The sequence below is a fragment of the Maylandia zebra genome, linkage group LG12, assembly GCF_041146795.1.
Source record: "Maylandia zebra isolate NMK-2024a linkage group LG12, Mzebra_GT3a, whole genome shotgun sequence".
Classification (NCBI taxonomy): Eukaryota; Metazoa; Chordata; class Actinopteri; order Cichliformes; family Cichlidae; genus Maylandia; species Maylandia zebra.
In genome coordinates, this window is record NC_135178.1 from 4,753,390 (window position 1) to 4,780,585 (window position 27,196).

At 40.4% G+C, this 27,196-nt stretch overlaps 2 protein-coding genes across 6 annotated transcripts in view; one reads left to right on the top strand and one right to left on the bottom strand.

Moving 5' to 3' along the window:
- Positions 1-854: 854 nt before the first annotated feature.
- Positions 855-7,292, bottom strand: asphd2 (aspartate beta-hydroxylase domain containing 2). Of its 2 annotated transcripts, none has more exons than XM_004558511.6 (4): positions 6,970-7,292; positions 4,644-5,860; positions 4,075-4,188; positions 855-3,907 (listed from the first exon to the last, which is right to left on the bottom strand). In XM_004558511.6, the coding sequence occupies exons 2-4, from the start codon at positions 5,506-5,508 to the stop codon at positions 3,777-3,779; spliced, it is 1,110 nt and encodes a 369-aa protein (XP_004558568.1). In that variant the 5' UTR covers positions 5,509-5,860; positions 6,970-7,292; the 3' UTR covers positions 855-3,776. The 2 variants fall into 2 exon arrangements, with proteins under 2 accessions (XP_004558568.1, XP_004558567.1); XM_004558510.6 differs by having other exon boundaries at positions 6,966-7,292.
- Positions 7,293-16,108: 8,816 nt separating this feature from the next.
- The window catches only part of LOC112435675 (glutathione hydrolase 5 proenzyme), a 30,705-nt gene continuing 19,617 nt past the window's right edge, over positions 16,109-27,196 (top strand). For all 4 annotated transcript variants that reach the window (XR_013101059.1, XM_076890589.1, XM_076890590.1 and 1 more), the window contains exons 1-9: positions 16,109-16,520; positions 21,005-21,132; positions 21,207-21,314; positions 22,905-23,082; positions 23,171-23,331; positions 23,556-23,702; positions 23,837-23,967; positions 26,028-26,212; positions 26,317-26,408. Coding sequence is in view for 3 of the 4 variants with exons in the window: in XM_076890589.1 (XP_076746704.1) it covers positions 16,159-16,520; positions 21,005-21,132; positions 21,207-21,314; positions 22,905-23,082; positions 23,171-23,331; positions 23,556-23,702; positions 23,837-23,967; positions 26,028-26,212; positions 26,317-26,408 (1,492 nt within the window). In the remaining variant the exon portion in view is untranslated. The remainder of the gene's footprint in view (positions 16,521-21,004; positions 21,133-21,206; positions 21,315-22,904; positions 23,083-23,170; positions 23,332-23,555; positions 23,703-23,836; positions 23,968-26,027; positions 26,213-26,316; positions 26,409-27,196) is intronic.

The window sequence follows — 27,196 nt, forward strand, 5'->3', positions numbered from 1 at the left end:
TACCGTGTTGTGCAAAAGTCTTGAGCTATCACTCATTTCTTTATATTTTGCCAGGAGAAGGGGAAATAGATGTAGTATTTAATTGAAACGTGTGCAAATATACATATAAATACAGTATATAAGGCAAAAATAGGATTTGTACAATTCTAACAAGCTTGAAAGTCAGTATTTGGTATGACCGCCTTTATTTGTTAACTCAGCCTGAACTCTCTTCTTGTCATGTCTTTAGGTGGTCTTCAAGAAAATACATGGGAAATCGGAAGAAATTGTGTTTTTGTGACAGACTGCTAGTAATAAAGTGGCTGTTTGCTAAGCTGTCTGTTATCTACTTGAGTTATGTGCCTCTCTGGTCAGAAACAAGCACTGTACTGAAAATGAGTGAAAAAGCAGCCAATGTCCAAAGAAAAACTTTGAATGACCTTCAGAAAGCCTGGACCACTTTAAAAATTACACGAAAGTTTGACTGCTTAGAAACAAAATATAGACATGAGAGATGGCTCAAGACTTTTGGACAGCACTGTATAGGAGACACACAATTTTTTTTCATTTGAAATTTTTGCATTGTGGCACAGTGTTTCTGACTTGACATCATATACAAGTAACAAGTTTGAAAGGAAATAACTGTCACAAGCAGAAACCGGAGCAGTGACAACATTGTTGCACTGGTATGCCTCCTTGTGCCAAAAGTATAAAACTGCATCTAGATGACAACAGGGAACAAACTCTTGCTTTATGTTGTGCAAGTAAAAAACCATAAGACTTTATCCTTCACACAAGTTTTCTCTAGCAAATTGAAGCCTACCTCCGACTCACATCTGTAACTCCTGCGTGCAAGTGAGAATTCAGACACCAGCTGGTTAAATAAGATACTCGACCATTTATTAAATGTACAGAAATACTGTTCAAAATTCACACAAGAAGGTGTCAAACAACAAATCCTCAGTCCAAATGTAAACAAAACGGTTGCCCCATCATCATGTAGAAAGCTTTAGGAATGACAGTTTTCATTCTCTAAGATGGATTAACAGCGCTCATGATTCGAACCCAATCACTGACAGCTGAGCGTCAGCGTCATCCGATGCCGTCGACAGCTCGGAAATGATCACGCCTTTGTAAACATTAGAACTGATGGGTACCTTGAATTGCAGTGGACTAGTAAAGCTGCTGAAGACTCATTTTCACTAGCTTTTAGACTGTGCACATATATCCATCAAGTGCTGTTAAAGAGTTAAGACTGTGGCCTTGAGAATAGATACAGTGCTGCAAAATTACAGTGATTGAAAGAAAAGGGAAATATAAACCCATCACAGAACATCAGAGCTTTACTTTATAAACATTTTACAGAATATACTAATTTAATCGATCAAAATGACCTCATGGATGGCTCTTTGAAGTGGACAATGAAATGCAATCACTTTAGCTAGAAATCAGGACAACACAAAAGTCTGAAGCATCGAAGACAATTGTTTAAAAAAGAACAAACATCTGAGACCATTCAATTTTTTTTGCTTTTTGTGTTTTTTGTTTGTTTGTTTTTTACCTCAACCTTATTTACAGAAATACAAACCTCATATCAAATGCAACCAAATTACAAGAGTTTAGTAAATTTACCAAAAACACTTCATCTCCAGTGGTACGGCACAGGTCGACTCACACACTCGGATCTAAAAATGTGCTTGCCTAACCATGTCTTGTGAAAGCGGGGGGATGTTTCCAAAGGGGAGCACGACTGACTAGCACACCGGCAGGAGCTGGGACAGAGGCATTAGCTGCGTCTGTAAACAATTAGGTCATGATCGGCATTGGACCTCAGTTAGCAAACCACACATGGATGTATCGGTTCGCCTTACTGCTGACAAGCAAAGACAACATTCCTCTGTAGCTGCTCTAACACTGTTACAGCTCTATCTGCGATCCATTTCTATTTCCGTATCTACGTAACGGCTGCCAGTTGGGTCGGAATACTACAGAAATCCAACACGGCACCCAGCTCCAAATTAGATTTCCAGAAGGATCCTGCACTGCTTATTAAATCATTTTGTACAAATGGCTGAATCTGTCTTGATGTGCGTATCACAACAGTTGGCACAGCACGCCAACAAACACCGGAGCCTTTTCTTCACCTTTACTCCATCACTAACCATGTGGTGGTTTCATATAAATTATTACAATCAATAACAATATGTTAACATTCAATAAAAAGGAAAAAGTGTGTCCTATATGTTACTATAAATGAAACCCTCTGACAGCTGAGCTGGGAATATGGCTGAATGATAAAAAGCTGAATTATCAAATCTCCCCCAGCAGAACTTCAAGCTTTTCTGAAACATACCCCCTTTATTAGATTCATCAGGTCGGATCCCCCTTTTGCCTTTCATCGTAGCACAGATTCAACAAGGTGCTCTCAGAGAATTTGGTCCATATTGACATGATAGCATCACACTGTTGCTGTAGATTTGGCACGTCCATGACTACTCTCTTGTTTCTCTACATCCCAGAGGTGTTCTTTTGGATTGAGCTCTGGTGAATGTGGAGGTCATTTGAGTACAGTGAACCTAGAGTTTCTAAAATCCTCACACTAGCCTTTCTGGCACACAACAAACATGACACTTTCAATTTATTAAATCACCTTTCTTTCCATTCTGAAGCTCAGTTTGAACACACAGAGGCTGCCTCGATTATGCCATGCGAGTGGCTAATATGATCTGGGTTCATGAGCAAATGAATAAGTGTACCTAATAAACTGGACAGTGAGTGTACACTACACTATATATAAAAAACTGGTATTGCCAAAATAAACACAGTCAAAGGTTTAAATAATGAGGCAAAGTTATGGAAAAGTAATCAGTTTAGGGCAGAGGTTCAGCATTCACACAGCTCTAAATGCTTTGCTCCCAAAGGTTTTTTGTACTATTTTGCTCGACTGACATCATCTCGACAAGGTTTTCCTTATTTGGTCACCTTAGGCACAGATAGAACTGTGGCTCTTAAAAATGGCTTGCTTCAAACAGACGGAGTGTGACTCGTAAAAGACAAATAAAGGATGTGTTCAACAATGACACTCTAGCAGTGTTACAGAAAAATATTATGAAGTTAAAAATGAGTTAACAGATGTTGGCTGTCACCAATTGCCTTTCTTAAGGCCTCGAAGGAAGCGAGGGGTCTTTAATTCATGCAGAATGACTTCACTTCTTTGGGACATAACAGGTCAGACTGACTTATGGACCGACGTGTGCTGTGAAAGACTTCCGCGACAGAGTGACGCGCTATTACCTGGCTCGCAAAGAGACTTTGCCCCACATTAGCATACTGCTGCTGAAATAAATGTGACGCAAGTAGAAGATAAAATCCCCAATTTTTTGCTGTTCGGTGACGTCATTCATCTGTACTCGAATAAACATTCAGTGATTCAAAATAAAGCAACACAACAGCAAGAAATGAGCCAAAAGGTCCCTGCTATGGTGTTATTACACATTAATAAAAATGGCTGCGTGCACCTACTAACCTCTATTTAAAAAAAACTTTTAAATATGGCTGCATTTTATACAATTAGACAGAGAAAAGGTGTTTGATAAAAGAGGCCCAATGTTTGGTCATGTGCTAAGAGGAATTAAGAGCAAGACTGCATGAGCTGGAGAATATGTACACAGTGAATGTGAGAGCTGGTCTGGAGGCAGGAAAAAAAAGAAGAAAAAAAAAGGGCTGCTTCTCATACTACACACACCTCCCTAAATGCCATCTGTGTCTCACTTGGACACACGGCTTCTCACTCACACCTATTTCCCCTCCCTGTCCTCTAAACGGCCCGGTGTAAAAATGTAGTCCAAAGCCTGTCTCTCAGCGGCGGCCACGTTGGGGTGCCACAGGTCCACCATGAAAACCACCCTGGGGCCGTCCTCCTGGCTCCCTGCGTGCATAAAAACAAAATCGATGTTGTGAACTTAAATCTATAACAGACTCGCATTAAAAGGCTCTACATCTACCTTAGCTGCTGGATTGAATTAGGCCAATCCTCTTTTAGAATAAATAAAATGACACAGCCTAAGCCAAGATTGAATTTTAATGCCTTCTTACCCTCGTGGAAAGCCCTGTGAAGGAAGGAGTCGTCGAAAAGCAAACAGCTGCCCTCAGACCAGCACTGCGGCTCTCCACCAACCACAAGTTCACAGGAAGGGGGCACTCTGAGACCTGTCGAGAAAAAGACAAAAAAACAACAAAGTAATAAACGAGCCAATGTGTCGTTATAATAGTTCAAAAATAAATGCACTTAAAACATTTGTTTTGTTTGGATTCTACTGCGCAGGTGGCCTAATGCACAGGTCATAAAGGGCCCTGTGTCATTACAGCACGCTGCTCTAAACGCTCTCACTAAAATGACTGCATACGTAACGATAAACGTGACTGTTTAGAGCCATCTCACAGGGTACAGATGGAAAGGGAATCAAAGCTCAGCTGCATGAAAACATTTTCTAGCATAACACGACATTTTAGCCTTTTGCCTCCATGACTCAAGAGAATTCAGGTTTTCAAGAGCAGCTGATTCTCTGCGTTGTTCCTTATAAATACACTGAAATCATCTGCTGTTGCATTGGCTTAAAATTCACACTGAGACTCATTAGTTCCAGTTCAGTGAACTCTCTTACCCAGGTGGCATCGGAGCCTGACATTTGTCGGGCCGTAATGCTCGGTGATGAGCGCCCCGGGAGTCAGTACTGAGAAGCAGGCGTTCCCAAACACGTTGTTGGAGATGAAGGTGCGCAGCTGGCCCAGCACCCTCCAGGCTCGGGGACATCTCCTGACATTTAGAACCAGAGGGGTGCCTTGGTTGACCAGGTAGTAGGTCCACCACTGCCCGCGAGGAGTATTGTTGGCCTTCCACCCCGGCGGGAGGGAGGAGCCGCTGCGACCCGGAGGCTGGTGGTAGATGCTCTCGAACTCAGCCAGGAGTGCAGGGAAGCTCTGCTCAAGCAGCTCCACGTCATGTCTCTGCACTTCCCTGGAGAAGAAAGGCGCTGACGGCAGGTCGGGCAGGAAGAAGACCTCTGGCCGCTGGATGGTCGGTCGGCTGTTAAGGTACCGGCCTTGATCACGGACTCCTTTGTGCACCCTGCCCATCCCTGACCAGGTGTAGCGCTTGGCGTATTCCTGCAGGCTGTGATAGAGCCTCTGGTTCAGGCTCTCTCCAGCGCTGGTGCAGCGGAAGCACTCTGACGACTGACAGAAAGCAAAGCCGTTCTGCTCCTCCAGCATGGATCCGTGCTTTCCCTTCCCCCTGCTACGACAGTCTGAACTCATGAAGCCCCCCACCACACCTCCAATCCGTCCCGTGCCAGCTAGATACCTCCCACGCAGAGGGCTAGAGCCATGCTCCCGGCCCACCCGATAACAGTACCACATAAACAGCAGCAGCACACACATGGCTATGGCAAAAGCACAGATCTCACACTCCCTTATAGACTGCATCCCTCCAGCCACCATCTCCCTCACACTCTCTAGTGACCACTCCATTCTGGCTCGTTTCTGGGTTGCTGAATCGGTAGGAAACGCAAAACGATGATGGGGAAGGATCAGTGAATGTGTCTTTTCTTGATTGTGATTGAAAGGTGGCCGTAAACCACACACACACTCACACGCGGGGCCACGGGTCTAGTGTCAAGCAGCTCTTATCGCCCCTCCATGATGGAAACAGTCTGCTGATTCAATCTGACACGCTCGCTCTTCAGGCCCAACATTTCAGCACTTTGCAGCGAGTGAAGGTTTCTCGTTGCATGATGTCTGGCCGTGTGGTATTTCTGCTGCTGCCTCTCCTGCTCTTTCAGACAAATGCAGACAGACACCACGCCTTAGGGTTATCAGTTCTCTGGAAAACAAAGACAGAAGGGAGAGAAAAGGGGGGCCATGAGAAGACAGGAGGGTATAGAATTCACAGCAGGAGGACGGTGCCATCAGTGCGCCAAACTCTGTTTACGGTGTGACGTGGGACTCGTTACACTTTGCTTTGTATCTGTGTGAGACACACCTGCCTCTCTGACAAAAACTTACCATCCTGGATCCACCACATGTTAAACACAGCTGCTGGAAGTCACCCACACACTGTTGACTTCAAAACAACTGCACCCCATGCACACACACACACACACACACACACACACACACACACACACACACACAGTGAACACAATTTTGAATTCAGCCTTACACACACACCCACACACCCCTGTTCTCCTCTCTATAAAATCATGAGTCATGGGTACATCGCTGCATTTAATTCAAATTTCTCCCCTTTTCTATTTTTTTGCGCATGCACACACACGCACGCGCTCGGAAGAGTGAATTATATAAACGTAAACAGTTGCTGATACCCACCCACATTTATAATTTGGCATTCATAGGTTGCTCAGCAGGAGCTGCATAAATGGATCCTCGGGGGGAGGAAGGAGAAGGGGGAGCGGGTTCTAGTCTGTGGAATCGTATGCTGAGTATATAACAATAATAAAAAGGCTGGATTACATGAGTATGATTATATAATGATAATGGGACCGGCAGCCAGAATGCGAGGAGTGCAATGCGTCAACTGTGATCAGAACTCCAGTCTGCGCTCTCACCAAAAATGGTCGGGTAATCCTGCTCCAACAGATCCTCCCCTACATCCTGTCTGACACCATCAAGACGCCCCCACACCCCCCTACACACGCACACAGACAAACACTCGCTGCTTTTAGGACACACTGACCACCAAACCCTGCCGAGGAGAGCGATATAAAACGCTCATTCTTCCAAACACTCCACTGTTTGAATGTAATCCGAGCACTCACGGATGCTGCCACCGGGATCGAGCTGTCTACAAACTGATGCCCAAAATATTGATGAGCTGTAACGTTCCACAAGGCTCGGTAAACAAGCAGAACTAAGGTCACGTTTCCTCCCCTCTACCTGAGTGTCTGAGGCGGGTTTCAGATTCATACCTACTCAACATTCATGACTGTGGGCATGTCGAAGAGACCGGCGCACAGGTGTTTCTCCAGGCGAAGCTGCGCACCACTGCAGTGCACACGGCAGACGGATATCACTCGCCAACATCACAGGAAACAGCTCCAAAATGCACAAAAGAAGTCGTGACTGGAACCAACAACAGAAAATAAGAAAGAAACAGAAATGAGAAGCTGTTCTACCGACAGGAGGAATCTTTGTCTGGCTGTCTGTGGAGGACGGCAGCGGAGGACAGGCTTCAGATAATATTGATGTAAATACTAAAAGCTCCACCAGGGAAGCCACCCAACACAGAAAGGAAAGGAATACCCACCAATATTTCCGGTTATGACTTTCAAAGTAAAAGTCTAAAATTGTAAGCGGAGGAGGGCAGACTTTCAGTCGTAGATTCTGCTGTAAAACTGTCCCTAAACAAATAACAACAACAACAACAACAATTATTATTATTATGATAAGAGCTTCCTCATTAACCACACACTAACCTTTGTGCATAAAATTGTGTTAGCTATGTAAGATTTCAATAAATTCATTTAGGGTCTTGGCATTTTCCTCACAATGTTAAGAAAAGTAATAATTCCGAAAAAAGTAATAAATTACCGTGGCAGTAAAAGTAATATATGGGAACACCATTAACAAATGTCTTGAGATTCCATTTACTGTAGTCAGTTATTTTACTTTGAAAGAAAAACTGCCTTCCCTCTGATTTTGGTCTCTTGATTATTTTTACTTGATGGAGCTCTTCCGCATGTCTCATGGCTCGCCCATCGACTGCTGTTTAACATTTCTGGAGACATCATTTCCCAAAATGCATTGCAACTTGCCCTGATTTCACCCACAGCAGTCACAAAGCAATAGTTTGCTGGTTATAGTTTATGACAGTGCACATCAAACAACCTTTCCTGGAAGGATTCAACTCACAATCTTAAAAATTTGAGCATTTTTATTTTCTTTGAAGTCACTTTGTCGCTATGTAAATGTGTATATATGTACTCGCATTCAAGGGGTTCCAAAGTGTTTTCTTTAAACAGGACATCTGACAAACACTGACAAAAAGAAAAAAAAAATTAACAGTACAGTTAGGCCCATATATATATTTGGACACTGACACAAGTTTAGTTTAGTTTTTTTTTAACCTGTTTACTGAAACATATGTTTTTTATAAGAGACCAAAGGTATTTGGACAATTGGCTCAAAGGCTATTTCACGGGCAGGTTTGGGTAATTCCTTCATTATGTCATTGTCAGTTAAGCAGATAAAAGGCTTGGAGTTGGTTTAAGGTGTGGTGCTTACATTTGGAAGATTGTGCTGTGAACAAACAACATGCAGTCAAAGGTGCGCTCAATGCAGGTGAAACAAGCCATACTTAAGCTGCAAAAACAGAAAAAACCCATTCAAGAAATTGCTACAATATTAGGGGTGGCAAAATCTATAGTTTGGTCCATCCTGTGAAATACAGAAAAAAACGGATGAACTCAGCAACACAAAGAGACTGGGATGCATACTGTGTGCTCAAATGCAATCAAACTGATTGGGCAGTGTTTCATAATACAGATGGACAATGACGCAAAACATACAGCCAAAGCAGCCCAACAGTTTATTAAAGCAAAGAAGGTGAATATTCTTGAATGGCCAACCTGATCGTAACCCAACTGAGCATGCATTTCACTTGTTGAAGACTAAATTTCAGACAGAAAGGCCCACAAACAGAAACTGAAAGCTGCTGCGGTAAAGGCTTCAGGCTGTCATTGCCCGCAAAGTGCACCTAAGTTCTTTATTTTAAATTCATTATGGTAATCTACAGAACCAAAATTAGTAAAAAGTTGTCTCTGTCTAAATATTTATGGACCTAACCATATTTGCATATTTAACAATATCCAGAGCACCTTTAAGCTAGAATCACTGCTATGGTTGTTTTGACTCAGCCAAACAGTTAATTTGTGGTTTACATCCATGTCTGTGCACTCATGATACAGTATACATATGCAGTCAGTTATGTCCAAAAACACACCTTTGATTACAGAATTGCATTCACGTCATGAATGAATCCGAGTGAACATTTGTCCTAGATTACGGTACCACTGTCGATTCTTTACCTTACGATATAATGCGCTCTGAGACAAGAACTGTTGATTGTTAAGTGGTGCTATATGAATAAAACTGAACAGATCTAAAGAAGGTGTTCCTGAAATTTAAGTTTATTAGAACAGGACATATAATAAATAAAACACCGAATAAAACATGAGCAAAGTACAATTAGAAGTGCTTATTCTGATGGAAACATTAGAACTGTAGACAGCAGCTAAGTCAATAAGGATCTGTGTACACACTCCTCCTATGTCCAAAAATCCCCAGAAGTGGCATCGCTTGAATAGAATAGAATAGAAGAATAGAATAGCTTTTATTGTCACTGTTACAGGAACAATGAAAGGCTGTTTGGCATTTCTCCAAGTGTGTGAAGTACACAATAGCATAAGTATTTACACAATCACACACAAATTTACATTTACACAAGAAAGATATGTACAGGTTATACCTGCAAACATACGGATACACCCATACAAACATACATACATATGTGTATATATACATGTATGCATGCGTACATACATGCACACACATATTTCCACATACACGCTTACATATATATATACATATAAATACATGCCATCTATTGAGAGGTGCATTGAGAGGTGCAGTGTGATCAGTGATATTGCACATCAAGTGGGGGGGTGCTGTTGCAACTATACTAAATAAGGCTATAATAAATACAGTTTAAAGAGGTAAGGATGTTGGTTGCATTGAAGTATAAATAGAAATACGGTTTATAAATAAGGTGTAATGTCCATGAATGTTGTAAGTGCAGTTATCCTCCAATCAGGGTGGAGGTAGGGCATATTGAGTGCCATAGTTCAAAATCCTCAGTGCCACTATTTTCTCTGCTGTCTTCAAGATGCTCGCAGCTGTTTAATTTTAGGTAGGGGAGAAAAGTTTGACATATTTCACGACCATTAAATGTTAGAGAAATCTCTGAAAACCAGGTCACGGTTACTTCCTGAGCAAAAACCTCTGCTTGTGCAGGAAGACAAAACTGCTAAGTGGCACCAGCTGAAGAGCAAGCATTGAATTGAGACGCTGTGTGTGTGTACAGTGCACACTCTTGTTCTTGGTACCTCTCTTCATGTACCAGTGTGACAAAGTCCAGAATGGAGCCTTCAATGTCACCCCATCAAGTTCCACCTGAGCTTTACAGAAAATAAACTCAACTTTTCCTTCGTTTGAAGTTTTTCAGTTCATCCAAGAACCTCAGCAGTTTCTGTTAACATGTTGCTGTTATGCTCCTCCATCTCAACAACTGAGCCTGGTCAGGATGTCTTTAGAGGGAAAAGACAAAAAGGAACAAAAGGATTTTTTTGAAAGTTTTTTGTTGTTGTTGCTGTTGTTTACTTTAAAGCAAATAAATAAATAAATAAATAAATAAAATGAAGAAAAATGCAAAGTTTAATACTGAGAAAACTGAGGTAGAAAATAACTGAAGAATAAATTGATGTAATCGATTTGTATACTTTACCATTAAAAGAAAGAAGTTTTTAGGTGCAAGAAAAGGCGTTGCCTGCCAGAGTCTCTCCATGGGAGATACTGAGATAAGTAAGTAAGTAAGTAAGTAAGTAAGTAAAACTTTATTTATATAGCACCTTTCAAGATAAAAATCACAAAGTGCTTCACAGAAGCTGAAACCTAAAAATCAAAATCAACTAAAAGCAAGTTTAAAAAGATGGGTTTTTAGCTGTTTTTTAAAAGTGACCACTGAGTCCACAGATCTCAGGCTCAAAGGGAGAGAGTTCCACAATCTGGGGGCCACAGTTCCAAAAGCTTTGTCGCCTTTTGTTTTCAGCCTCGTGTGCTGGACAGCAAGCAAGCCCTGGTCACATGACCTCAGGGACCTGCTGGGTATGTATGGATGCAAAAGTTCACTTATATATGTTGGTGCTTGTCCATGCAGGGCCCTGAAAGTCAAGGTTAAAACCTTAAACTGGATCCTGAATTTAACGGGGAGCCAGTGCAGCTGAATCAGCAGGGGTGTGACATGGGAAAACTTGGAGGACTTGGTCAGAAGCTTTGCAGCAGCATTCTGAACAACTTGCAGACGATCCAAAGAGGCTTTACATAAACAAGTAAACAAAGAATTACAGTAGTCCAGACGAGATGAAACAAATGCATGAATGACAATTTCTAATTCGGAGCGCGATACAATGGGACTCAGCTTAGCAATGTTTCTCAAATGATAAAAACAGGAGCGAACCAAAGATTTTACATGGGCATCCAAAGTCAGAGCTGAGTCAATACTAACACCAAGGCTCCTGATAGACGGTTTTGCAAATGTAGCAAGTGGACCCAAGTTTTCCATAACACTAGGTACAAAAGTTTTAGGAGCACAAACAAGAACTTCAGTCTTCTCCTCATTTAGTTGAAGAAAGTTTCCAGCCATCCAACATCTAATGGAGTCTATGCACTTGTGCAAAATTTGTAGCTTGGAAACATCATGGGGCTTAAAGGAGATATATACCTGAATATCATCTGCATAGCAGTGATACGAAATGTCCTTAAAAGTGCTCAATAAGTGTTGAAGAGGAAGTAAATACAGTAAGAACAATAAAGGCCCCAAAACTGAACCTTGTGGCACACCATAGGCAAGAAAAGTAGAAGAGGAACTGTACTTAGAGGTAGCCACAGAAAAGGATCGTTCATGCAAATAGGATTCAAACCAGTCCAAAGCAGCCCCTGATATACCCACCCAGTCTCTCAGCCTATCTAGCAGAATATGATGGTCCACAGTATCAAAGGCGGAGGTCAGGTCCAACATCAACAGAACGGAGCATTCTCCTGCATCACATCTCATTAAAATGTCGTTGGAGACTCTAAGAAGTGTAGTTTCAGTAGAGTGAGCTCTACGAAAGCCAGATTGGAATTTATCCAGAATGCTGTATTCATCTAGAACAGCTATAAGCTGCTTAGCCACAACCTTTTCTAAAATCTTAGAAATGAACGGTAAGAAACTCACTGAAAAAAAATGCTACTAATTCTAATTTTAGTAGTAGTAGTAGATTGTTGTATACAGTTAATGACCCCGCCCCACTGCCACCCCATAAAATAAAACATAATATGTGTGAGAGATGTGAGATGAGCAAAGCAATGATACCAGAGACTGCTTATGTATAGATCCCTGAGTTATTTCCTTCATCCTTACATGTAGGCCTGCATAAATACAAAGGAAGGCAACTATATCATATCTTGAAAACTTAGCTAAACCAGGAAAAGTGCAAATATGTAAATATAGCAAAACAAATAAATAAATGTAAAACTAATAAAACTAAATATTTATCTCTAACATACTAGTTATAAATGGACACAGCATTTAAAAAGTACAGTGTTTCCTTGTGATGTAGTAGGTTAGAAATCAGTTGAAGTTTAATTATACGAGGACAGGACATTAGAGTATACTCAAAACACGAGCAGATGTATGCGTTACCTTCCAGCACTATCCATTATTCATCTGATCAGATAGTAAATTGATTGGTGTTCCTGGAGAAATTCGAGGTAGTGCAGAACCACACAGGCTTTATGGGAAGTTGCCGTGGGCCGACCTCTTTCAGCCGACCATCAAATTAGCCAGAGAAGGATTCCCTATTTCTCAACTCCAAGGTCAACACAACTCGGAGACTGTTAAAAATGACAGAACCCTGTTGCTTCGGTATGAAATACACCCACAATGTGAGTTCAAAAATATGAGGATCAAATGATGATTGTTTTCTCTCACTATGTTTGTCTTTTAAGACGTTTTATTCATATATAACTGGGAACCTGCTTAAAAGCCATGATTTTGTCAAATTTGAGAAGCTGGATAAAAACTTTGGAGATGATTGCAGAGCAGGGGGCAGATGTGTTTTACATCAGAACAATAAAAAAGGATTTAATCACTGACATACAGCAAGCAGGTATTGTCAGACAGGTTTCATCCTGCTCTCTTTTCTGACCATTTTCTATGTCTGCCAAGCACAATGATCTAACTACAAACAAACAAAGCAATTGGCTCTGTGAATATTTGCTATGATCCCTCACAGGCTACACTGTGAGTTGTCTGGATCAATTAAAAGTATTGATTATAAGATGCGTTGTGTTCAGTTTTGCTCAACAGATTCATTTGTTTCACTGTTTTTGCTCAGGAGGAAACTGGAGGACTCGGCCTCGTGTAAAGTTACAGTGACTGATGCGTGGAATATGTCTTTGGGAGAATACCAGATGTACTTCCCTCTTCCCCCTGCAGGAGGAGCCCTCCTCACCTTCATCCTCAACATCATGAAAGGTTCCAATAGACACTGACTGTTGAGCTGCTGCTCATGTACACGTTGAAATCACAAAATCACAAACTGACATTTTCTTGAAATCTTAATGTGTTGAGCTGAGCTGTTTAATTTAATAACTGATTTAGTTATGGCTTGAACAGTGGTGGAAGCAGTATTTAGATCTGACTGGAGTAAAAATAGCAACATTCCAGCACAAAACACTAAATATAGATAATATATTTAAGTGAAGCTCCTGGTTTCAAAAAATGATTATTATTATTATTACTAAATTGATGGTTATTTCAAACTAGAAAAAGGCATAAAATTTTAAACAAATAAGTATCAGAGGTTTTTGAACTCAAATCTCTTTAAGATTCAGCTTTAATTTGTTGTTTGTCTTTGTCTCTCATTATTTTCTCTAATGCGTTTGTTTTTGCAATCACAGAGCTTTGCAGACAATATATGGAGCTTGATCAGCAATACTCATGATCTTCAGTATTACGGCATCACATCGTATTTGGAGAGCATGGGTACCACACATGTGTCTGTGCTGACCGAAGATGGATCCGCTGTGTCTGTCACCAGCAACATCAACCACATGTCAGTGTCTGGATGAATCTGTTTTACTGTTAGGAAGCAGCTATCAAAAATGTGTCTTCCTTTAAAACTGAAAGATTGAAAAGGTTTAAGAGATTATTTTTAGAAGCTGCTTTGTAAAATGTCTCTACTTGTATGTGTTGTAGATCATTTAGCATTTTGTACTTACAGATTTGGCTCCAGATTCCTCTCTCCAAGCACTGGAATCATCCTCAATGATGTGCTGTTTGACTTCTGCACAATATCTAATTTTGGTAAGGGATCAGCTGGATACATTTTACACTTATGAAATACAAGCATAGGGCAGAGCAATGTTCCTCACAGCAGTGGAGGAAAAAGAAATAATTGACACTGTACACATGTGCAAATATAAAACATCTACTGATTGTAATGATATTTACATGAAAATCGTCAAGAAGGTCATAGAAAGAATTGTAGGACCTCTAACATATATTTGCAACTTATCATTTGAGACGGGAAAAGTTCCAAACAAAATGAAAATAGCTAAAGTTGTGCTGTTGTATAAAACTGGGGACAGACACCATTTCACAAATTACAGGCCTGTTTCTTTACTTCCACAATTATCCCAAATCCTAGAAAACCTGTTTAATAAACGATTAGACAAATTCTTAGATGAATATAAATTACTTTCTGACAGTCAATATGGATTCAGATCAAAAATATCAACATCTCTGGCATTAATCGAATCAATTGAGGAGATTACGAATGCTATAGATCAGAAACAGTATGCAGCTGGAGTATTTCTGCATCTCAAGAAAGCATTCGACACAATCAATCATGTTAATTAATAAACTGGAACGGTACAGGATAAGGGGGGTTGTACTGCACTGGGTCAAAAAATATTTAAGTGACAGGAAACAATTTGTGAAGCTGGGTGTCCATTCCTCATCATGCTTGGACATTGCTTGTGGTGTTCCACAAGGCTCTGTACTGGGTCCAAAATTATTTATTATTTATATAAATGATATTTGTAAGGCATCTGATATATTAAAATTAGTATTATTTGCAGACAACACAAATATTTTTTTCTGGAGGGAATCTAAAGGAGCTGCTGGATAGAATTACTTCAGAAATGTGCAAAATTAAAAAATGGTTTAACAGGAACAAACTATCGCTAAATCTAAGTAAAACTAAAATAGTCTTATTTGGGAATTCCCTTAGAAATGCACAAGTGCAGATTCATATAGATGGTGTGGAAATTGAAAGAGTACTTGAACATAAGTTTCTTGGTGTGATTTTAGATGATAAATTAAACTGGAAGTCTCATATAAATCATATACATAACAAAATTTCAAGAAGTGTTTCATTTTTGAGTAAAGTAAAACTCATTCAAACTGTTTTCTAAAAGAGAACGGGGATACAATTTGAGGGGGGAATTGAATTTAAAACATCCTTGTGTCCGTACAACATTAAAAAGTTTTTGCATCTCTGTGTGTGGAGTGAAGCTGTGGAACAGACTAAGTAAAGATATGAAGCAATGTCCGAGCATGGCGCAGTTTAAAAAGCGGTTTAAGGATATGGTTTTTGCAGGATACAGGGAGGAGGTAGAGATTTGATAGGGTGTCCTTGTCCAATATTTTCATGTGTGTGCGGGTGCACGGGTATGCTGGTATGGGTATATATATCTGTAGGTTGTGTATCCTTTGAGGTCTTACTGGGGTTATTGAAAATGTGTATATGTGTATGTATGGATAGAGAGAAATATATATATATATATATATATATATATATATATATATATATATATATATATATATATATATATATATATATATATAAAACAAAACACAAACACACATAACATATAATATAATTGCAAGGAGGTATTTCTGTAGTCTATTGATTACTAGATAAGGGGTGGGATTAAATAAGCTTATGCTTCTTCCTGCTCCTTTTTGAACATGACAGTTATTTGTAGATGTGGTTGCTCGTTTTCCTTTTGTTTTGCTTTGTTTGTTTGTCTCTTTTTAATTCTATGTGTTTGTACTTTTTCAACATGTTCAAAATAAAGATTCAATCAATCAATCAATCAATCAATCAAACGTCGTAGCAGCTACCTCTGCTTACCACAAACACACTTCTCTGCTACGTTGTGCCTGTCAGTACTCACACAGCGGATATATGTGCGCCATACGTGGTTCTGGGAAATCAGGCGGTTAACTGTCAGAGGAAGTGAATTACCGACGTTTATGCAGAGAAGAAAGCAGCGATGCCTGAATCAACCGAGCACGTTGAGGGAGGAAATATGTCTCCCATTTCCCCCCTCAACGAGGACACTGAGGACGAGGACGTTGGGGGGGCAAATATGACTCCTATGTGTCCCCCCAACGAGGACGTTAAGGACGAGGATGTTGAGAGCGCAAAAATGACTTGTACTTGCCCGCCCAAAGTTCACCCCCTATTAGTTGTAGGTGCAGTTTGTCTAATTGTAGGTGCTCTAGTAGTTGGTCTACCAGCTTTTATCCTTTATTTGAAGGGTAAAAGTGAGTGTGTCAAGGAACCCAGTGCTGATTGCCCTTTTTCAAAAGCTGCTGTGGCCGCAGACTCCGAGAAATGTTCACGGATTGGACGGTGAGTAACATTTTAAACTTCTGACACATTTTTGTTTTTCACATTACACATAATATTACGCACCAAATGCAAACTTTAGCGCTAAAAACATCTTTGAGAATTACGCATGTATAATATTTATAAAATGTTTACAGTTACACAACAAAATATACCTTAAAATATGCTAAGCAAAAATTTTAAAAAAGCATCAAGGTAACAGTTTGACTGTTTAATTTTTCAACCTTTCCAGACGGTTTTCTTTGTACCCACTGTTGTGTGTGTGTGTGTGTGTGTGTGTGTGTGTGTGTGTGTGTGTGTGTGTGTGTGTGTGTGTGTGTGTGTGATCAGATCCCATCATTAACTTCAAAGACCCGGATCTAAGACCTGTTTTGTTCCCAACTGAAAAATCAGTATTGTTACTGACATCGTCTGTACTGACAACATAGAGGCATATAGGGAATAATATCAGTACAATATCAGGGTAAAGCGTGTAGACATGCTGGTCCAACATGTGGATATCACACTTTGCCTCTCCTAATTTAAACGCATACTTGTGTTGCAGTAAGCTGCAGTACCAACAGTGATATTTTATTTCAAGCCAACATGAAAAGAAATTTTTAAAGATTTTTTTGCTGCAGATTGTGAAGAACAATGCATACTATTCAGTCAGTTAAACACTGGAATGTATCTGGAGTGTATCTTATTCGAATGATTAGTGGCATATGGGGTGGCTGTAGCTTAGGTAGTAGAGCGGGTCACCTCTTAACCGGTTGTTGGTTCGATCCCAGTCTGCATGCCAAATATCCTTGGGCGAGATACTAACCCCAGGTTGCTCTCCCATGCATCCATTGGAGTGTGAATGGTTTGGATGGTAGTTAGGTAGCACTGAAAACCTGGGTGAATGAACAAGTTGTATAAAGCCCTTTGCTAGTAGAAAAGCCATTTACTATATTACGAAAACATTTACATGTAAATGCATATCAGCTAACTAGCATAACCCTTGGTATCAACTTGTTTAGGTCACAATTCTAGTATCAAGTCTTCCCAGTCACCTAAAGAATATCAGCTTACATTCACCATTTTTCTGATTCTGTCATTTCTTTTTTTAATTACTCAGCTTTTTCTCGTGTAGCGTTCAATTCAGTTAATTTAAACCTTGTAATCTTCAGTCTTATTTAAGCTTTTTTGCTACAACTTTTAATATTTTTCTCAGTTTTTTTGTTTGAAACAGTATGTAATAATTTACTTCCACTTTTTTTTTTTATCTGCAAACACAATGCTACTGTCTTTTCTGCATTTTCTGCATACAAATTTTAACTTTCTCACTAATGTATAAGTCTTTGGATCAAAATAAAGTTGGTCCTCCTTATTCACCTAAATTCAGTGCAGGTTCAGTGCAATTACCAAAACCTAACACAGGATTAAATCCTTTCACTTTTAAACTGCTGTTTAAATTGCGTTTCTACTGAAACTGAGCGCTCAAAGTGCTTAGTTCCATCAGAGAGCTTTGTGGTCAGCTTCATCTGTCCAGCATCAAACCCTATGGAAAAAATCTTGTGTGTGATATTTGACATATTTAACTTGGTGGTTAAATACTGAAATGAGGACTCTTCTTTCTGTGATAGATGGTTAAATTGGAATTCATGCTCTTATTTCCTCCCACTTGGACGATTGCAACTGACTTTACACTGGTCTCAGTCAGTCCTCTCTGCCCTGTCTCCAGCTTGTCCACAGTCCTGATGCTAGGCTCCTCACAGACACCCGAAAAAGTGGATTTAGGATTTATACAATTTAAGACCCACCTGTTTGTCTGGAAATGATCACGTTAATTAAAAAAAAACAACTTTTTGTTTATCGAGTGTTTTTTTTCTTCCATTTTTATAGACAATAACATTTGAACATAAACAACAAAAGGAGGACCAACCAAACAAAAATAAATAAATCAGGGAGATTAGGCCATTTAGGTATAAGTTTGACATACACAAGGTTACAAGTTGAAAATTATGTACAACCTGGATACATATTATTACCAGAGATAATATAAAGGAATACCACAAGACTAGAGAGTAATTTCTCAGAAAGAAAATGTTTCCATTTCTTCAAGTATTGCTCACATTTTTCTGAGGACAGTCTCAAGGAGAAGGTTAGTCGCTCCATAACGTGAATTTCTTGTAGTATTTCTGTCCAGTCCGAAACAGTTGGAGGTTCCTTTTTCAACCACTTGTGTGTTATAGCTTTTTGGCTGACCACCTGAAATACCTGTAGCAGGTATCTGTCTTGTTTCTTCAGTCCAATTGGGATGTTGGCTAAGTAAAAGACACTGAAACTCCTCTCAAGATGTAACCCAGTTATCTGCTTGGTTCTTTAGACCACTTCTGTCCAGTAGGGGGCGATTTTAGGACATTCTCCAAAAATATGGAAGTGGCCTACTGAAGTTTATGGAGTTCTTTAATCTTAGGGGCGATTAAAAAAACCTCAGAGTTTTGTTTCCAGGTGAACTCTCTCCATGGATCGGAGCTTGAAGTAGTGGCTGTGGTTTTACATATTTTAGACCAATCTTCTTCAGATGGATTTATTCCAGCCTCTTTCTCCCATCTGAGTTTAATGTAGGTGGTAGACAGTTTCCTTTCTGTCTGTAGTATTGAGTAGGTCATAGAGATTTGTTTTGTCAGTTTCCCTTTACATGCATTTATAAATATTTGCACTAATGGCTATTTCTCCTTGGACACAATATCTGTATTAAAATTATGTCTTAATTGGAGATATCTAAAGAAGGTTGTAACTGTCTGACATTTGTTGAACGGTATCAACACCTTATTGAGATGATATTTTTCAGTATGCGGTAATACCAAAGTTTCACCAATATTTAAACCTACTATCAGTTTTTGCGGGGGTGAATTTTGTGTCATATGCTGGCCAGTGTAGTATTCTTGCATCACTTTCTTTTTTTTCTGCTCTTGACGAAGGCGGTCGCACTTTTCTCCTCTCCTCCTCTCCCTTAGCTTCCCTGCTTAGCCTCTTATGTCCTTGTCTAGTCTCGTGTATTACTTTTCCCTGGAACACTCTCTCACAGTCTGTTCTCTAAAACCTAAAAGAGGAATTATGGATTTGATCAACTGGTCCCTAAATGCAATTGACACCCCTTTCTCAACAAGATGTTTGGGCTCGGGTGAGCCTGAGTGCTGAAGATATCTACCTATTCGGAACCATGGTAACAGGGTTCTGGCTGATCGGAGCTGGCTTGGCCCTGACTTATCGAAGGATTAAGAAAGCGGAACGGGCTGTTCAAACCCCCACAAGGCTGCCCGCTGGGATTGGAACGATGGGAGAGGCGTGAGTTTCTCAAAATGGGCTCATTGAGTCAGCACGGATAAGATCTTGGAGAGGCTACGGCTGCTGTGAATACTCAGAATAAGATCTCTGACTGCAGACTGGATACATCTCGGAAGGGCTAGCTCGGAATAACATCTCTGGGCGCAAATTGGATGACATCTCGGGGAGGCTCACTGCCGTGAGTTCTCAGAATCGGCTCCTTGAGCACAAGAAATGGCAACATCACAGAACGCAAGTATGGTGAAGCTCGCGGCTCTCCAACGGGAGATTGAGAGACCAGTGTTGGACTGTAGAACTGCTTTGAAATTCATGTGAGCTGTTCGCACTAAAGTAAAAACCACCATCACTTCACGCGGATACCCCTTTGGCCCCAGCTGCAGTGGTCTCAAGGCTGGAGCTGAACAACACCCTGATAACGACTGTTGAGTCTGTTCTTTCCCATTCCATGCAAGGCCACCTGGGTTGGCTGGAAGACTGTTTACTTAGCTTGGCAGGGCGAAGGACACTGTCTCAGCTGAACTCTGGACACGCACACACATACATATACACTGATATGCACACACTCATCCCCCCTCCCTTTCCAAACGCCTTCGATGCTTATTCCCTTCCGATGCTGACGGGGATCAAGGAGACCAACGCACAGGCTGCAGGCCCGGATGTACTGTCTAATTCGGCTGTCTCTCACCCTTTACCCACTCCTGTTGCTTGTCATGTGTTTCTTTGGCGTATTAAGGGTTGTTTCATGATCTTTGTGCAGAGGTGTTTTTTTTCTGTTCTCAAACTGATCTCCCTGTTGGAGCTCAGTCTGGGGGGAGTTATTTTTTTTCTCCTTATCTTTCCTCATGTGGTGCATTTTCCATTGTTATACCTCTCTGACCTGTCTTTCCCATTTGATGTTTTGTGTAATGTATGTATGGTCGGAGGGTAAGATGACGCTGCCATTGCGTGCAATAGGTTGGTTAATTAGGTTAATTTGATTGTGGGACGTGATTGAGATTAAAATTCAGTGAACTGTGCGTCCCTAGCACATGCATCAACGAAGACAACACATCGTCGTGTTATTCAGTCATGGCAATTTAATTGCGGGACATTATAATTTTAATAAAGATTAAAATTTAATTGTGCACACATGATAACAATAACACTAAAGTGATAACGATGAACTCTTTCAGGGACATTCTTCGGAAAGGCGGCTCTGCAGTAGATGCTGCCATTGCTGCGCTGCTGTGCACCTCCATCATCAACCCACAGTGCGCAGGGATCGGAGGCGGGGTCATATTCACTGTGATGGACAGCTCTGGTAACAAAACACCCTCGCTCCTCTTAGCTCAGCCCTGCTGGGGAATAACATAATAATATGTCATCTTTTCAAAGGTAAAGTGAAAATCATCAACTCCAGAGAGACTGTCCCCAGAAATGTGAACCCTGACCTGCTTAAGTTGTGTCGTAAAACCACAGAGCAGACCACGGAGTGGCTACAAGGTGGGCTGTTTTTCTGCCATAATGCTAATATTTATAATGTTTTAGTCTAATCTGCTCTTGGACTCACCTTTATGCCACAGTTAATTTATTCTGTACAGGTGGCTGCTAATGCACACTGAGTCATTCCTCTTTCCTCAAGAAAGCAAAACAGAAATGATAAAAAAGAGAGCAAACCACTACAGAGGGTTTGGCCGTTGGCATTTATTAAAGACAGCGAGTCAGTTTCCTATATGACATCTGTCAGAGTAATCGAACATAAACACAATGAAACACATGCTAATTAGATTCAGAAAAAGCCAGAGAGATTGGAGTAGTTAGATCTTTCTCCAAACAGGTCTTAACAGGTCTTTCTCCAAATCATGCACAAGATGTAACACAAAAATGTTAAAGCTGTAGTCAGTTATCTGTAGAGGTTTTTTTTTTTTTAATTCAGCACTTTAGTCTGCAAGACAAACTCAAGATATGAAGGATCATACCTTTGTTTTATCACCTGAGAGGGTTCTTGTCATCAAAGAAGCGAAGGAAAGAGACAGCATGACAGGTATCTCGTTAAAATGTCATCCTCCTCCTCACCTCAAACCTCATCTACTGAACAAAAGTCAGGACTCTAACACACTAAGGAGTGCATAAGCATTATTATTTAATTACTGTAAACAGACTGGACAATCAGCGCTTCCAACTCCAGGCAGTCAACAAACCAGCTAAAGTACAACAGCTGGTGATAAGCTAACATTAAAGCTTTCTTGCCAGAATGCTGTCCCATCTTTCCCATTTTCTGGTCTTCAATTAATGTTAATTCCTCCCCAGGACAAATCTTAACTCTCCTCACAAGTCCATCTTTATCAGTCATTGTTTCTAATTTGGCTAATCTCCACTCATTCTGTGGCAGATTATCTGTCTGTGGAGGTGAAGCTGGAAATGTTGTGAGATGCTAAAGTGGGGCCAGAGACACAGGCTGCTGTGGATGCACATGTCCCTGTCCCATATGTTCCTGTCAGCAGAGTACAAATGACCTTCATGCATTACTCCCTGATTGTCTATAGTGTGTTGACTTTGAAGGGAAGCTGTGGATCCATATGTAGAATCAGCATAGTCTCTGTTAAGAAGCGTCTTTTGACAGGATTTGAGTATGGGATGGACAGCAATAAGAACTGGGAGTAGTTATTGGAGCAGTTCACTTGTGTCAGACATAAAAAAAATTAAGAAAATAGAAATTAGAATATGTGTGAGAAAGATGAATCAAGAAAAAAAAAGGGGGCTACAGACACCATTTATTTATGGGGCCCAGAGTTCTGTGCTACACTCCTGCACACAGGCTGCATAAACAGTAAGAAAAGTAAATATAAGATATGCTAAATGCTTCTTCGAGCCAGAAATAGTGTAAATATAGTGAAATAAACTAAAAGTAAGTGTAGGATGCAAAATGTTATTTATATGTATGTTAGTTAGTTTATATGTTAGTTATTTACACCAAATTATAACAGACATCATCTCAGATCATTAAAGGTCAGGACCTTACAGTTTACTTAAAACACGAGCAAATGTATGTGGGACTTTCCAGCACTGACTATCCATTATCTATCTAACCAGATAGCAGATGGATTGGGGTTCCTGGGGAAATTCGAGGTTATGAAGCGGCACACCGGCTTTATGGGAAGTTGCCGTGGGCCGACCTCTTTCAGCCGACCATCAAATTAGCCAGAGAAGGATTCCCTATTCCTTACTACCAAGGTCAACACATCCCACGCATTAATAATACGTCAATACGGTATGAAAAACACCCACAATGTGATTTCAAAAATACAAAGAGCAAACAATGAATGGTTCAGCTTTATTTCACTGTCTTTGTCTTTCAGGAAGTTATATTTAGATAAAAATGGGAACCTGCTTAAGACCGGTGATACTGTGAAATTTGAGAAACTGGCTGACACTTTGGAGACGATCGCAAACGAGGGACCAGATGTGTTTTACAACGGAACAATAGCAAAGAATTTAATCAGTGACATTCAGGATGCAGGTATTATCAGACGGGTTTCATCCTGCTCTCTTTCTGACCGTTTTCTATGTCTGCCAGGCACAATGATCTAATTACAAATTAGAAAATTAATTGGCTCTATAAAAATCTGTCATCTCTCAAAGGCCACACTGTGATCTGTCTGGATCCATTCAAAGTCTTGATTATGAAATGCATTGTGTTCATTTTTGCTCAACAAAATCATTTGTTTCACTGGTTTTGCTCAGGAGGAACACTCACACTGGAGGACTTGGCATTGTATCAAGCTAATGTGACTGATGCTTGGAATATTTCTTTGGAAGAGTACCGGATGTACTTCCCTCCGCCCCCTGCAGGGGGAGCCATACTCAGCCTCATCCTCAACATCATGAAAGGTTCCTGATTGTTGCTTCTAGCATGTAGAGTGTTTAATAAGGATCATTTTCTTATATGAAACAATCTTTACAAATGTGATACACTAAGAAATGATGTTTTAAATGAAATAAATAACAATTATTTATATTTTCAGGATACAAAATGAATTCAGAACCTAAGACGACTGATGAAAAGATTTTGTTTTATCACCGTTATATTGAAGCTTTAAAATTTGCCAATGGATTAAAGAAACATATCAGAGATCCAAACTTCAGCTCAGATAAAGTAAGTATCTCAAAATCCTACAGATTTGCACCTGCTTTATTGCATATAGTATGATTATATTTAAGTGACTAAATGGGTAAAAGGAGCAATACCACATCAGCCTCTGCTCTGCCTGAACCCACTGCTCCACCCCCGCCTGCAGCTCATCCACAAACCACATCCCACCACAGTCGGTTTATGCACACTGATAATGAGTTGTGGTCTGAAGTGTTGTTTTTTTATTTTTGTTTTGTTTTTTGTAATATCTCTGAGCATTGCACAGTCGGACTTTGGGTTAATTTGCTGCGGTGAGATTGTGACTTTGTGTTAATGATCAGTTTATCAAGGGCATTTGCATATCACTACCGGTACTTACCCTCTTCTATAAGCTCTTATAGAAGCACTGAGGATGTACTTATTATTTTAAGATAAGATAAGATAAGATAAGATAACTCTTTATTGTCATTGCACAGTCATACATAGTACAGTAGTACAATGAAATTGGAAAAACTGTCCTACGTCGGCACTACATATAACACAACACGACACGATATGACACATCACAACGTAACAAACAACACAACACAGTATATTAACTTAGTATAAAAAAGAAGAATAAGTGTATGTGTATTGCACACTGTTATTATTGCACATTAATTATTATTGCACCTTGTTATAAATATAAATATTATTGTTATCGTTTTAAACATTGTTACCTCCCCCTAAAAAGTCCAGGGAGGTATCCAGTCAGGTCAGCTATTTACATTGATCAGGGCTATTGCCCTGTTGTAAAAGCTGTCCTTGAGTCTATTTGTTCGGGACCTCAGCAGCCTGAACCTCCTGCCAGACGGCAGCAGCTTAAACACCCGGTGTCCTGGGTGTGTGCAGTCCCGTAGGATGCTGCGTGCCCTCTTGAGACAGCGAGTGCTGTACAGGTCCTTCAGGGAGGGAAGAGGATGTCCAATGATTTTTTGGGCCATGTTGATGACCCTCTGGAGTGCCTTTCTGTGTGCTGTGGTGCAGCTGGAGAACCACACACCGATGCAATATGTCAGCACACTTTCAATGGAGCAGCGGTAGAAGACGGTCAGCAGCTCCTTCTTCAGGTCCATTTTTCTGAGGATTCTCAGAAAGTGGAGACTCTGTTGGGCCTTCTTTAAGACCGCAGAGGTGTTAGAGCTCCATTGGAGGTCTGTGTCTATGTGCACACCCAGAAACTTGAAACTGGAGACCCTTTCCACGCACTCCCCGTTGATGCTGACAGGCTGCAGCTCGGACTTCCTCCTTCTGAAGTCAACTACCAGTTCTTTTGTTTTGGTGGTATTGAGGTCCAGGTTGTTGTCTGCACACCAATCTGACAGCCTCTGAACTTCAGCTCTGTATGCAGTCTCATCTCCCCCTGAGATGAGCCCCACCACAGTGGTATCATCTGCAAACTTGATGACTGTGTTGTCTGGGTGGGAACTAACACAGTCATGTGTGTACAGAGTGTACAGTAGGGGACTCAGTACACAGCCTTGTGGAGAGCCGGTGTTGAGGCTGAGGGCTGAGGAAAGATGAGGCCCCACTCTAACTCTCTGTACACGGTCTGAGAGGAAGTCTCTGATCCAGCGGCAGGTGGTGGAAGGAAGTCCAATTTCCAGCAGTTTATCTATTAGTCTGTCCGGGAGTATCGTATTGAAAGCAGAGCTAAAGTCAACAAAGAGCAGCCTGGCGTAACGGCCCTGCACTTCCAGGTGAGAGATGGTGGTGTGGAGCGTTGTAGCAATGGCATCTTCAGTTGATCTGTTAGCTCTGTATGCAAACTGGAGCGGGTCGAGTACTCTATGCATTTTACTGCATAGAGTACTCTGAAAAAATGCTTTGTGTCTCAGCCTTTCCCAGTAACTCTGCATTTTTATTTCAGCACAATTCTGAGCAGTGATGTAACTTTTAAAACCTATAAGTATAAATAAATGTTTTTAAAGCAGATAAACCTAAATTACTTTTATATTTGTCTCAAAGTATTTTAGTATGTATTATTATTCATATTATGATTATTGTTAATTTTGTGTAATTCCGATGCTCTGTATTTCACACAGATGGCAAAGAATTTGACAGAGGATAGCTTTGCCAACCACATACGGAGCTTGATCAGCAGCGACAAGACTCACGATCCCCAGTATTACGGCAAAAACTCATATCTGGACAGCATCGGCACCACACATGTATCTGTGCTGGCTGAAGATGGATCTGCTGTGTCTGTCACCAGCAGCATCAATGATGAGTCCGTACCTGCATCATTCTGTTTCACTGTTAGAAACCAGCTGACTTTTCCACAACAGTGTCACAGGGTTTAGACCTAGTTCATTTAATGTTTACTCTTTACAGATTTGGGTCCAATGTCCTCTCTTCAAGCACTGGAATCATCCTCAACAACCACCTAAATGACTTCTGTGGTAGAGCTGATAACATCTTTCATGGTAAGGGATCAGCAGGATTCCTTCTAAATTTAATATTTAATAACAAATATTCTGGACCTCTGAGTTCTGATAGTACTAATTTGCAATTTTAATTCATCTTCTAAACTAATGTGTTAAGCGTGGTTAATATAACATATACTTGATAAATATGCATGTTTGTACATATTAGCGTGTCGCAACATAAGAAATTTGAAAGAAAATACAACAACACCTGGGGAAACTGCACACCATGAATTTTTAATCTAATAGTACCAAAAAAAGCACCACTGAGGAAATTTGCGGAGAAAATGTCATTTCATAATTCATTGTGGCGCATCATGTTTTGTTGATCATGAAAATGGTCAACAAAACTGCCAAACCAAAGCACATCAGGTAAATTTGAATTAAAATTGCATTTTTCATTTAATGTCATAGCCTGCTGAAATGTTTTGAATGTTTAAGAACAGGCACAGTTGAGCTCTGAGTGAACTTCTATAAACACAAATTACATAAACTCTCTAAATCTGTCCTCAGCTGGTCACAGCAGATGACTGCCCCTCTGTGAGCCTGTTGCTGTTGGAGGTTTCTTGCTGTTAAAAGGGAGTTTTTCCTTCCCACTGTCACCAAATAGGGGCTCATCTTATTGTTGGGTTTTGTCTCCATTGAAGTGGGTTAACCTTAGAGATGGGCCGATCTGATATTACGTATCGGTCCGATACTGACCTAAATTACTGAATCGGATATCGGAGAGAAATAAAAAATGTAATCCAATCCACTGAATATCACAAAAGCACCTCACAAAAATTGCG

Excerpts from the sequence above, each read along its gene's own strand:
- asphd2 (XM_004558511.6), bottom strand. The coding sequence starts at position 5,508 with ATGGAGTGGTCACTAGAGAGTGTGAGGGAGATGGTGGCTGGAGGGATG. Across the intron at positions 4,189-4,643 it reads CAGGCTCCGATGCCACCTGG|GTCTCAGAGTGCCCCCTTCC; the intron begins GTAAGAGAGTTC and ends TTTTCTCGACAG. Across the intron at positions 3,908-4,074 it reads TCACAGGGCTTTCCACGAGG|GGAGCCAGGAGGACGGCCCC; the intron begins GTAAGAAGGCAT and ends TTATGCACGCAG.